This window comes from Spinacia oleracea, chromosome 5, assembly GCF_020520425.1.
Source record: "Spinacia oleracea cultivar Varoflay chromosome 5, BTI_SOV_V1, whole genome shotgun sequence".
Classification (NCBI taxonomy): Eukaryota; Viridiplantae; Streptophyta; class Magnoliopsida; order Caryophyllales; family Amaranthaceae; genus Spinacia; species Spinacia oleracea.
This window is the reverse complement of record NC_079491.1, coordinates 57,152,435-57,166,792: the sequence shown is the minus strand read 5'-3', so window position 1 is coordinate 57,166,792 and position 14,358 is coordinate 57,152,435. Positions and strand designations below refer to the sequence as shown.

Sequence of the window (14,358 nt, the reverse complement as noted above, 5' to 3'; positions counted from 1 at the left end):
GAAAACTCCAACAGTCTGCAAGCCGAAAATCATTTGATACAACCCACTTTACGCCCTTGGGATCTTCTGCACAAGAGGTATCACTCGACTTGAGATGGCGTATCAATCACAATAGCATATAATGTACAAATGCCTTTGACTAAATATCAGTAAGTATCCTAGTTTGGCACCTTGGCAGATCTAATGTTTGACAAAATGCCATAAAGAATTGAGCTAAATAATCTGGATCATATCATCTGGCTGTTGGTGTCTCTTCTAGGCAGCTTTGGGCAGTCTTGGATGTCGAGCTTGCACGAAGAGTTGAGTCTAGATTCTGGAATCTGTTTCAGTCTAGGGCATTGATAAATTGCAAGTTGTTCTAAAACAGAGAGCCTACCAAGTGAGTCAGGAAGTTCTGTTATAACAGGGCAATTACGAATGGAAAGTCGGCGAAGCTGTCTGAAGTTCCCTATCCATTCTGGAATGGATCTCAAGTTTTGAAGTGAATGAAGGGATAACTCTTCAAGTCTTTCGAGGAAACTGAAGCCCTTCGGCAGATAGTTCAGTGAAGAATTGTGTAATAGTTTCAAAGAGCGGATGAACTTGAGCCTTTGCCAAGCTGAATCGTCGTGATCAGGATAATCATCTTGTTTTATTTCCAACCAGTTCAACATTTCACAGCGCTTGATTTCTAGTTTCTCAAGCAAATTCAGATGTGTCAATGCACCTGTAGTAATATCTATCAATTTTCCACAATCATGAACTTCAAGTTGCTTGAGATTGGAGGATTCTACGATCAAATTTTCCAATTGTGAGCATTGCCTGATTATCAAGGACTCTAAGCCGGAGTTAATTGAAAAAGATTTTAGTGGATGATGAACTGACACAATTTCTAATCGCTTCAGTGTGGAAGAATCTGAAGCTGATTTCTGAATGTGCTCCAGCAGTAACCCATGGACATAATGCGCCTCTAGTGACTCAAGACTTTGAAGTTGAGGCATGGACTTCAACTTCGGGCAACCACTTACACCGAGTTTCACAAGCCTAGGAAGGTTAAGGTGGTCATGACTTTCACGCGACCATCCCTTGAATAAAGGCAAATTAGCTAGGACAAGAGACTCCAATGATGGGAAGTAATCTTGTTTAGGAAAATCTGTATCCCCAATTTCAATGTACTCCAAGGTACTGAGATCCCAAAGCTGTAGAAACCTAAGATGAGGCAATGCACTAAAGATAGGCAGATTTTTGCATCTACCACAGTCCTCAATATGTAAAGAAACAAGGTTACGGAGGACAGGAAAGCCATCAACCAGCTGTTGCGGAAGCCCAACTCCCTTCCAACGGCAAACTGTCAAGCTTTCAAGACTTGGAGGGGGCTGTAAGCAACTATATAACATATCATCTACATCTTCTTCTTCTTCTTCATATGAAGATGACCATATCAGTGATATGTCAGTTAAGTATGTATTTTTCAAAATTCCTACCGTCTCTTTCAGTTCATCTTTATTATACTGAGTTTCATAACGGATTTTAAGTTTCCCAACTAGAACAGTTAATTCAGCAAGCGCATCTAACTTGTTGTTTTCTCCCACTATGAATACATCTAGTGTCTGTAAAGATGTTAATTTCCCAAAATCAGGTGGCAGGTCCATCAATCTATCTCCAGTATATAAGTGCTTCAAACCAACCAGTCTGTGAAAGCCTCTTGGAAGTACTACTACATTAGAGTTTCGCAAATCCAGTGTCTGTAACTTGGTGAGGGTAGTGATGCTTTCAGGAAGATATTCAGAAGATACACCAAGTCGGAGGTACCTTAACTCATTCAGATCTCCGAAGAATTCCGGAAGGTCTTCACAATTCACTGCTGCCAAATCCAATGCCTGTAACATGCTTAATTTTGATAAGACTCTATCAATATTTGGGATTGACCCAATGATAGCAGATTCCCTTGATGTGCCAGGCAAAAAAAGTAGAGACTTTAACTTGTTTGCTTCAGCAATCCATGATGGTACTGTCCATTCAGACTTATCAACAATGAAGCTTAAGTGCAAAACATTGTTCTTATTAGCTTCCCCGATAGCCTCGTCCACTGCACGGCAAATTACAGGTTCTGTCACAGATCTAATGAACTCATTCACTAAGGAGTCCATAAGGTAACTAATAACAGAAATATTAGTGTCTGCTTTATTCTTTTTGAAGAAATATCCATTATTATGTAATTCCTCGAAATATTCATCACCAACTAACTCTCTTGGCCTTGCAGGTGTAGTTGATAAGTAGTCTTGAGCATCCCAAAGATGTATCAAATCTACCTTATTAAATTCATAACCCTCCGGAAATAAGGAACAATACTTTACACAGTGCTGAATTTCTGGCGAAATATGTTTGTAGCTGTCGAGGTTTAATTTTGACAGAATAGTTTGGAATGGATCTTGAATGCTTTTCAACTGAATATCCGTAATATACTCCCAATTGCCCCTACTATGAAGCAGGATAGCTATGTTCTTCAGAAGTCGTGGCATACCAGCATACTTATTATATATTTCCCAAGCAATGTTTAACTTAATATTTTCAGGACGAAACTCTCCAGCTGCCTCATAACCGAATGCTATGCTTTTAAAAGAATTCCAACCCTCATCACCTGATGGATATTCCAGTTGATAAGGTGCATCTTTAACCAAGGGCAAGGGTTCTAAATTACCAAGGGAAGCCATGTTTGAGGCAGTTAAAATTACTTTGCTTCCGTGGCTAACATTACGCAACAAGTGATGCAAAAACACCCCATGATATTGATATTGATATTGATATTGATCCCCTTGTGTTACACCATCTAAGATAAGCAGGTACCTTTTACCATCCACCACAGAATGGAACTTTTCTTGTATCTTTATATCACAAGTTTTTTGTTTAAAAACTTGATCCAATAACTTACTCGGACCTGCACGGATGTCTGAAACACTCACCCAATGTTTTACATCAAAATATTCGAAAACTCTCCTCTCATGATACACACGTTGGACTAACAATGTTTTTCCTGTTCCAGGCATCCCAATCATTGGAATAACTGACAATTTATCACTATCTGACTCAGTTAGTACCCTTACAATCGTTTCCTTATCAGTATCGTCTTCACTACTCAACTCTTCCTCCATAACTAAAGCCTTTTTAGAATCCATCATTTTCACCAACCGTAATGTCTTTAGCGCATCGTTGCCCTCACCTTGAAATTGTTTCGACCCTTGCTGCAATCCTAAAATCATTAAAGTGGGGTCCATGAGGGGAACAAATAATATTTTGATTAGTAATTAATGAAAAAGAAAATTAATAAAATATGGGAAAAATTTACCAAATCTAAAAGTGATACATTTAAAAAGGACACATAAAAAACAACTGATTATTTTAAAAGAAACATAGGTAGTAAAGAACAAAAAGTTACTGAATATTAAAGAATCAAATATTTTAAACCAATATTCTGGTGATAAAATATGGGTACTCAGTATCGGCTTCGAAATCGGTAATTAATTGCCTTATCGAATCTAAATCAGGTCATGAGTATAAAATTTGGACACCGATCTCATTTCCCAAGTTCTATCAAATATGGTTTATGCACCCGAGTGCACAATGCTCACCGTGCAACTATTTTCATACTGTTGGAGAAGACCCAGTCAAGAGTAGTTAACAATATTTATCTTGTATATTATCCTGTGCATTATCTCTTAGCATAGTTATCTTTTGTTCACAACCTATGTACTTATCTTTTGTTGTTCTATACTTAGCAACTACTCATAATGGGCTGTATATTACTCATTACGTTTAATGATAAGCTTTCCCACTCATCTCTCCTACTCTACATGGTTTCAAAGCCACAATTTTTTTTAACTCAATCTCTTCCAAACGCCCCTACCATGTCTCATGCAGGTAGTAGCACTAATTCCCTAGGCCCCTTTGGTTCAAAATTCTTGTTTGATGATTCAAGGTGATAAGATAGGTGAGCATCATGGATTGATTTTTTTTTGATATGAACCACAGTTGCATTGATTCTTGTTAAAGGTCAACTGTTTCCTACTTGTCATATGCATACTAATGAATTGTGGTTAGCTGTGAGGTCTTGAGTCTTAATTCTTCTGAGTTCTTAATTCCTGGTGTTGCATTGATCTGAGTCTTCGATTTTCGACTATTAGTATGCTTAACACACTTGTATTTTGCGCATGATGAAAAGCCATTCTCTAGGATGCCTTCAGACGATCATAGATACATTTGTTCCTGTTTTTTCTTTCCCATGCTTAGCCGTGACCATTCTTTTGTTTGATTCCACAAAATAACCCTTAATAGCCCAGTTGGTTACTTATCCCAAGTCTAGCTTGGGGGAGCTATCATTTGTTGGTATTGGTTCTTTTTGTTGAGATGGTTGGCTTTATAGGCCTATATTACTCAAGGTTGTGCATCTGTGTTATATGGGAAGTTAGCAAGGAAGAGGTGTAATCATTAGTTGGCACCTAAAGTTTGTGGTTACGGGTATTATAGTTTGTACATATCTAGTTCATCATTTTCGTCGATATTTGAGTAAAAACAAAAACGAAAAAATCAAAAGAAATCAAAAAAAAAATATGTCGTTTATTTTTGTAGTTTAAGAAAGGCAAGGAAAAGGGTAGAAGTTGGTTCATACTTCAAAATTGTTGGTTACTTCTTCCCTTATGGTCATATTTTGGCTATTGATGAGTTATAGTTTACGGAGATGGTTTCATTAGTATCATCGGTTGTTTTTGCTCCCCGAGTTAGACTTTATACCCTCACATATCCAGAATATTCCTTACCCCTTGTTTTTACCCGGCCAACATTACAAGCTTACATAAAGACCTTTTTGATCATCGTGCAATGTGTGTATAACAATAGGTTGAAAATAGTCGTTTATCAAGGGCCAAAGAGTAGATGCGCATTTCGAGTCGACTCCGGCGTAGGAATGAGTATTTAGGAGAACCTTCAAACACACTAGTGTTATGAGTTGGGAGGGGCTACTACTCAATTGATAGTATGCATGTTCATAATGGGAAGGTGAGTGAACGGGCCACATTTTGTTCGCTTAGCCCGCCACATAACGAGAGGAGTGATTCACTTGGTGAGGCCCAATCTTGATTTTATGCGTATGCCTTGTAAGCTTTGAACTTTGTACAGGTTGATGTGTGACTGTGAGGACTAGAGAATTCAATCATGATATATGTTTGCCTTGATTTGATCCTTGTTTTATCATCCACATTTTTACATTGAATTTGGGGTGAGTTAATCGTCTATGTCTCATTGATGCTCTTTGCTTAGGGAAAAGCAAATGTTTAGCTTGGGGGAGTTTGATATATGCGTATTTTATATAGTTTTTACCCCCGTTTCAAGGGCACTTTTGTTCTCATTTGAGCTCTTATGAGCCGATTTTTGTCCAAATATGTGTTATGAAGTTTAATTAGTTGCAGGACCGCCCTTTGGTGGTAATTGGTCTTTTAAGACCCATTTCTATTGTTCCTAGACGACTACACACACCCCAAGAAAGTGCAGGGCATTTTAGCCAACTTCAAGGAGCCACAAAAGTCAAACTCAGCCCAAAGAAGTTAGGCTCGAGACAAAGACTTCAAAGCTCGTGAAAAAAGATTCATTGCACCGAAAACCGGTGGCCTCGGGTTCCAGAAACCGGCCGGTTTTCGGATCATGGAATTATAATTTTGCATTCGTATTCGTCCGAATTTGGAAATCTGGAGGCACCGGTTTTGAAGATAGCAGGATCCGGAACATGCTTATGTGCCGAAAACAGACCGAGTAGAATCCGACCGGTTTTCGCTGCTTTCACGTATTTTCTTCGGTTTTCTCCGTACGTTTTTAGGGGAAGCTATATATATTTACTTGCGTTTTTATTAGCGGACACCTTTTATTATTCTAGTTTTTGGCATTAAGCTTTACTCTTAATTTAGTTTATTCTCTCAAACATTGAAAACACTTATTTTTATTTTAAATTTAAAGTTCGAACCTTTAGTTCTTCCCTTGTTCTTCGTTTAGGTATTACTTCATTTCTCAATTTTGTTATTGGATTTCAATTCATTTAATTGATTTATTGATTGAATTAGAATCATGTTTCTATTTAATATTATTGCTTTGTTTATTTCCATCATGTCTGAGTAATTTTATACTAGGGTTTGGGAATCCATGAATTAAGATGAAGGGATGATTGAATGTTGTTGATTGTTGGTGTTATCTGTTAATTCCTATTGATTGTTTTCATTTACTTTGCGATTAGATTTGCGCAGGTCTAATTGTATTAGTCTAGCAATATCAAGTTAACATTCGAGAGATGCAATTTGATATTTAGGCTTGTTTCAATAGGTAGAATTAGGGTTAATACGTAGCGAGAGCCCGTTAATTCTAAGTCTATGACTAGTATCGATTCGAGAGAGCATGCTAGTCTAATTAACTGTTTTTATTGATTATTAATATTGTTTATCATCCTGGATTGTTGTTTATTGGTAAACCTATGTCATAGGCCTTTTAATATCTGAATTCTTACGTGCGTAATATTCGTCGTAGTTTAATATTCAAACCAAAACATTTTCATCCTTCCCAATAGTCTAGACATTAGTTTTAGTAATAGAAAGAACGCATGTTTCCCTGCGGATACGATCCCTACTTTCCTTACTATCTTTTTAGTGGACTTAGGTTTATCTTTGATTAGGTGATACGACTTTAGCCTGTCAGACAACTTTTCTCAAAGGACCAACTAAGGACGTTATGAGTGGGCCAAGTTTTCTTCTCTTCCACCTAGAGTATTCACTATTGCCAAGAAGGTTAATTGGCATCATCTTTAGGACATCCTTCCACCACTATTTTGAAGCAATTATTATCTACTTTAGAAGTTCCTCATTTTCAAGATTCTTACTATAACTCTTGTTTAGTTAATAAAAGCCATAAACTCCCATTTGAATTATCTATGCTTACTACTCATTCTTCCCTTGAAGTTATTTATAGTGATGTGTGGTCCTCCCCTGTGTATTCTTATAATAACTTCAAATATTATGTAGTATTTGTGGATCATTATAAAAAATATATTTGGCTTTATCCAATAAAAAATAAGTCCGACACAACCATAATCTTCCCTCGTTTCGAAGCTCTTGTGGAAAAACACTTTACCCGGCATATCCTTACTCTTTATTCAGATAATGGGGGTGAGTATGAGAAACGAGACCCATTCCTTGCTCAATCTGTCATTGCTCATTACATTTCGCCGCCCCACACACCCGGACATAACGGGTATGCGGAGCGTTGGCAAAAGCATATTGTCGAAACAAGTCTAGCCCTACTCACCCATGCCTCAATGCCTCTCACTTATTGGCCTCACTCTATTCTCACAACGGTTTATCTCAAAAACCGTATACCAACTCCTACACTCAATAATCAAACTACATTTCACAAACTCTTTGGCGACACACCTAAGTACGCCAATCTCCATAACTTTGGTTGTCTCTGTTATCCTTGGCTACGACCATATGCTAAACACAAACTAGCTCCTCGCTCTCTTGCTTGTGTATTTTTTAGTTACTCACCCACTCAACATGCCTACTTATGTCTTGATCTCACATCTAACCGCCTTTACTCACCCACTCAATTTTTATATCAATATAACAATTCTTGCTGCATTATACTTTGTACGTAGTAATAATATTTATTGATATAAAAATTGTATAGTACCCGTGAATGATAAAAATTGCTCAAGTTATTAAGTATACAATTTGCTCAAGTTATTATGGTAATTATATAAATTATCCCAATCTAAAAATATTGTCAGCATATTATACCAGTGTACTGAATCTAAAAACATTTTCAGCATATATAAAATATTCTATGTCCGTATAATTTTCCATTATTTACCTTATGCAAATTCAATATACTTATTTTAGGTAACAATGGATTGAGTAAAATAGTGTTGTCATAAATTCTCTCCAAATATATAAATTATTATTCTGTTTAATTAAGGAAGAAAAAAAAAGCGGGAAAACTTTTAATCAGAAATCGACATGTGTCAGATATGGTTTTAGGGGCTAGCTTCTCTTTTAGTATAGTTACTAGATTTTAGCCCGTGCGATGCACGAATTCTATTAAATTGTTAAGTTAAAATAAAACTTAAAATTACTCATTTTAATGCTCAACGGCTAGTTTTATTATTTGAAAAGTAGCTCTTGCTTATTGATTGCTTATAAGTGCCCCTTTTCTGAATGGTTATTGTAGTTTAGAAATTATTTTGTTAATTTCATATCATTTTTGTCATGAGTTTTCTTCCCAAATCATTATCCACACCCACCGAGTCCACAAATTTAGGAGTCCCAAACAAAAAGAAGCAGATGCTCTAAGAGTAGAATACTACTAGTATAGCACCCGTGCGATGCACGGTTTATAAGTTTTAACAATAATTTTACACGATTTAAATTACATTTAATTTAGTGAGTAATAGTGGATATCTTAATATAAATAAATACTCTCTCTATCCCACATTAGTTTTTACACTTCTTACTTTCATTTGTTCCACATTAGTTTTTTACACTTTTATTTTATGAATGACCGCACAATTTTTTAATACACCTTTCTTTCCACTGCCAAAAAGTTAATTTGGGTCGAATACTCTCTCACATTTAATTAAAAAAAATGCTTCATTATCTTCTATCACATCTACTTTTCAATAAAAATAATACCCACTATCTCATTTTACATCTATTGTTCTAATAGAATAATATTTAACAACCGTTAAAACTAATTTAGGACGGAGGGAGTACGATTAATGGCCTCCAAATTAAATACGGACTTTCAAAATAACCCATCGCCTCAATCCACTTACCCTAAAACCCCTAATTTTTTTTATCTTTGTCTAGCGGGTGCCATCTACATTTTTGTTGGTGATGGTAAGCCCTAATTTCTTGTTTATTTTTATGGAAAATTAACTTTTTCCACCTAAAAATGACAAATTGTTTTTTACCAACTAAAAAAAATTATTTTTTACCACCTCTTAACTGCAGGATGGACGAAAACGTTATGCATGTGAGACTTCTTTTTGACGCATATCATACCTAAAATCAAATTGATTCTCGTTTGCAAATTAAGAAATGAATCATGCCTCTATCAATTTGAGAAATACTGCCAAATTCTGTGAATCAATGGGAAGCCAGGAAAAATAGTAGCTTATATTATTATATACATGAAAATCATGGAAGAAGAGAAGGAAATCATAAATATCGAGCCCGCTTAACGTTTTTGTCCATCTTTCCGATTAAGAGGTGGTAAAATATAATTTTTATTTTATTTTTAGGTGGTAAAATACAATATCTAGTTTCTTATGTGGTAATGTATAATTTATCAATTTTTTTAGGTGGTAAAAGTGAAAATTTTCCTTATTTTTAAGCATATGACTTTTATTACGTTTTTTGGCGTTAGTAGTGCTTTTTGTCCCATATTTTGATGGGTTCCCCGCTCTTCTCAATAAGCCACGAAGAGGAGTCAATATTTTTCAACAAACATAATAAAAATGGACACTTACAAAAAATTAGGACATGCTCTTTATTTAATTTTGACCTTAAGACTCAAAAGATTCAATTTTCTCGTCATCCTAAAGCCAAAATAAACATTTTCTTTATTTATTTTAGTAAATATTGATCACTACTCACTAAAAACTTATTTTTTCCAATCCCAATATTCTTTTAAACGACGATTTTTTCACCATATACCCTTTAGGTTTTAAAATATTCACCAAATACTCTCGTATTTTCAATTAATTCACCATAAACCACTGAGATTTTAAAAATTCTCAGTGTACCAATGACGTTAAATATCCGTTAGAATCTCTCGGTTTAATCTTCTTTTCTCTCCACCTTCGCCATCTATTTTTTTCCGAGTTACACTATCACTTCTCTATAAAATAATTTTAAAGAAATGATTTTTATTATTTTTAAGAAATTGTTTGTTAAAAGAAATATATTTTTTTTTAAATACTTTTGTCTAGTACTTCCTCATTCCATAAAGTTCTCACTTTTCCATTACGTGCATTTTTCAATGTACTACTTTGAGTATTAATACACTCAATTACGTATTAGTAAAAATTATAAAAAAATGATATTTGAAAAATTGTAAAAAATAAGATCCCACGAGCTAATGTTTTTACTAATATTTAAACTACCAATTATGCTCAAAATTTACACTTTATAGAACTGAGGAAGTGTAAGACCTGTGCGCGCGATGTACTTTTTAAAATTTAGACTAATAATTTTAATAGGGTCTAAATAAGGCTATATTAGTTTGTAAGACTATACTATATTAGTTGGTAAGACTATAATATACTTTGGATATAGAATAACAATATATAGGGATTAGGGAATGACATATTTTAGTTTATTGCAAGATTATATTAAGATCATTTGGACTCAATAAATCTCTTGGATGTACTATATAGAGAACGATTGATTTTATGTTTTGTTTTTCTTTTTGTTTCTTCCTTGTATCTTTATCCTAAGTAAAAAAATTTATTAAGATCACTTTTGATTTATTGGAAAAATTATTATTCGACATAAAAATATTTACCCTCGAAAAAGAAAAATAACGAATAAGATAACTAATATGAAAGCCTAGCAACGAACTTTAACTTATCGATCGAGATATATAAATCTCTGAAATCTATTAAAAAAATAAATTTATGCATTTTGCATCAAACGCTTTATTTGAAATTTGTTGATATATGTCTAAAATGAATCCCGCAATAAAAAAATTCCGCGTGCCCCGATTTACAATAATATTATTGAGTACGTGGTGACCCTTGTTAGACATAATGTAAGAAGTTACCCGACCTTTTTTTTACTAAAAATGTTTCTATTTTTATCGTAAAAGTTTTCCTTATTCTTAATATTTTCTCTCCTAAAAAATTATAAAGTTTCCCTAAGAAAATTAAAAATTATAAAGTTTTCCTAATAAAACTACAAAGTTAAGTACTCTTATATTATGCGACTACGACGAAGTTCAAGCTTGAATTTTCTCACTATGTCGCTGGCGCAAGTGTTTAAGTTCAGTTTTCAGTTCATAATCCTATATTAGAGTGAAAATGGAGAATATGGGAGTTGGAAGCTAAAATAGAGGAGTGAAAAAGAAAAAAGAGAACCGACATTCAATACTACACCCGATTTCTTGAAATATTTGGGTTAGACAATACTCCGTAACATCCAATATAATATGCATAAATCGATATTTTCAAATATGTGCAACATTATAAAGAAAACCTAAATACTTAGACATATATCAACAAATTTTAGATAGCATCTGATGCAAAATGTATATTTTTTTTATAGAACTCAGAGATTATACATTTCAATAATGCATTTTTTTTATAGAACTCAGAAATTATATATCTCAAGAATGCATATTTTTTTATAGAACTCAGAAATTATATATCTCAAAATGCATATTTTAGCAATGTTGTAAAATTTTTAGTAAAAGATTGTTAGTTAAAATATTGATGAACTTTTATGGCATTTTCCATAGTAAGAAATTATTATTACAATGAATGCAGTTAGTTATAAATGATGAAAATGTATCTATAATATATTTTTCCTTATATACCTCCTATAGTTAATTCTCTAGCTCTTTATCTTCTTTAATAAGATTTCAGTTTAAAGAGTAAAAAAGGTCTATGATTTATATACCATATGTTTATATATTACAATATCTTTTTTAACAAAAATAAACCAAAGACAATAATATCTTCCATATTTTTATAATTAAAAAAAAAAAACTATTATATCTAAAAGAGAGGCAAATCAGAGAGCGACATTTGTCAACTCCACATTGATTTCCTCTCTTTTAGTATAATATATAGATAGATTGTTTATTTTCCCCAAAGTATCAGTACAAATGTACGATGACTGAATGTCTGCACTATTTTTCTACTACTTCCGTTTAAAATTATCTTAAAACTTTGTGTTTCAGTCCGTTTCATAATGTTTAATAATGTTCTTTACATTGTGCTTTATTCTATTTTGGACATGAAAATTGAATATCTTACCCCCATAACATTTACAACTTTTCATTTACTCTTTTATGTTATTCATTTTTTTTACATCCACCCACCTTTTTACACTACTTCACTTATTTTTCATATTTTATTATATTCACCCACCTATTTACACACTTGTTTCTCTTAATATTTGTACAAATATTAAATGTAGATAACATTACAAAATAGAGGTAGTATAAAATAAAGTTAAAATGTGGTCAAACTAGTTTCTAACTTATTGGTTTCGTATAATTTGTATCCTTTCTCATTCCCTCCCATGAGATCAAGGGTAGATCAGAACAAGAAAAGAATGCGAGATACCTGCCGTAAAGTCAGATCTGAATGATAAATAAGGATTATAACTCTAACAAAATAGTGAGAATCATAATTACGGTGATAATAATCAAAATTAACAAAATAGTACTCCGTAATAAAATATAATCCGTTTATACTGGTATGATCTGATCTGAAATATTACGCAATTTAGAAAGTGGACTATGGTGCACATAGAGCATGATGCACCTTAAGAACACTAGTATATAATTGAAAGAACATCTGATTACTAGAAAAGAGCGTGAGTATTTTTTTTATTTAGGTTTTTAATAAATAGTAAAATAATATATTATTTTTAATAATAAAAAAGTGAAATATTATATTGCAGGTTCTTTTGCCGTAGTGTCATGTTTTTTAGCTTATACACATATGTTCTTTTGATGCACCATGCTCTAGTGCACAACGGTCCATAGTCCACGATTGGGAAATATTACTTCCGTTTTACAATACGTCAATATGTATCATTTATCATTTGCGTACTATTTATCATTCTATTTAATTTGACAAATTTTCTTTCACCATTTTGTAAGAAAAAAATAGTCAAACTAGATCTTGTTAAATTCGTATTAATGTGAGGATTTTAAATATGAACTTACAATAATTTGTACTTATATGCACTTTAAGATATTAATGTACAAAGAAGTGTACTGAAGTACGTGCAAAAAGAAATATTATACTTCGTATGTATTAAATGAATAAAATTGAAAGAGATTTACCTTGAAGAAATGATTTGAGTAGGGATAGGCCATCTTCAACCCCTTGCTTGAAATCTTTGTTCAAAACTCCACCAGGTACTTGTAGTTGACACTCTGCCACACCAAGCTTACATTCAATATCTTCCATAACCTTCAACAACATGTCTGCCAACTCCGCAACCACCATACCGGTCACGCTCGACTTTTCGAATATTAGTTTTTTCCTAAGTTCCCAACTAAGATGCCTTAGCTGCGTTGCTTCCATTGCTCTTTTTTTTCTCGAGAGATGATTGATTATGCTTAATGCTTTGATGCCTAGCTCGCTAAGTTTTGGTAAACATGGAATACTGAAATGAGAGCCCTATATATAATATGGTCCGTAGTACGGCGTATTCCGTATATATTACCAAGTATAAATTAAGGCCCGGTTCAATTTTCCTGATTTTCAGAGTATTTACACTAATATAATTAAATTCGGTCAACGCTAACTTAGCGTAGACCAGGGCAATGGAGCAATTTGGTTGGACAACATGAGTAACTGTTACGTGACAGTTATTTCATGCTTTTAAATAGTTATTATATGCGTATTACGGTAACTATGTGTTTTAAAGAGTTACTATATGTTTTGTAAAATTTTAAAAAATTTATATGTGATTTGTGTCTAGGCCACTTTATATACGTTTAAATTTTTTTATTTTTCAAAATTCCAAATCTGCATTATGTTCATTTCTCTCTCTTTATTTTCCCTCTATTCTTTTCAGATTTTTGCCCAAATTTCTAGGGTTTGTTCGATTTTCTTCGTAATAATCTTATGATTCTCATAATTGGATCTATGAGGAAAAAATGGAGGAAGTAGTAGATCAAGAAGGAGGTTCGCCGTTAACGAAACCAAATCGAACAATTTGCGCTCGTCTACAAATCATCGCAAGAAATTTGAGCGATCACATCTCGGTTCGTTTTTTTAAAAGTATTTTAAATCTATTTTTATTTAAAATTGAAAATATTTGTTGTTTTGGAGAAATTAATGTTTGTATTTTGCAGAAATATCCTTTTCACTTCGCGAATTCGATCAGTGACTTCACGATTTTAAATAGTAACTACGTGAATTATATAGTAACTTTATGGTTTAAAGAGGCACTATGTGATTTTTAGGGTTTCTATGTGATTTTAACTATAACATTTAATTACTTAGTGTATGTTATACCGATTTATCGACTATAGATTTGCCTATAAATTTCATGATTATATGACTATAATCCAAAAGGTTTGTTCTCTTCTACAAATCGATGCAAA

The 14,358-nt window shown here is 33.3% G+C and overlaps 1 protein-coding gene and 1 long non-coding RNA gene across 2 annotated transcripts; one reads left to right on the top strand and one right to left on the bottom strand.

The window, feature by feature from the left end:
* Nucleotides 1-227: 227 nt before the first annotated feature.
* LOC110794002 (disease resistance protein RGA2-like) lies at nt 228-13,380 on the bottom strand. Its single transcript, XM_021998944.2, has 2 exons — nt 13,087-13,380; nt 228-3,229 (listed from the first exon to the last, which is right to left on the bottom strand). The coding sequence occupies exons 1-2, from the start codon at nt 13,328-13,330 to the stop codon at nt 228-230; spliced, it is 3,246 nt and encodes a 1,081-aa protein (XP_021854636.2). The 5' UTR covers nt 13,331-13,380.
* LOC130460626 (uncharacterized) lies at nt 3,264-6,007 on the top strand. The gene is made up of 2 exons (XR_008920495.1): nt 3,264-3,967; nt 5,442-6,007. It is a non-coding gene; the product is annotated as an uncharacterized lncRNA (long non-coding RNA).
* Nucleotides 13,381-14,358: the final 978 nt, after the last annotated feature.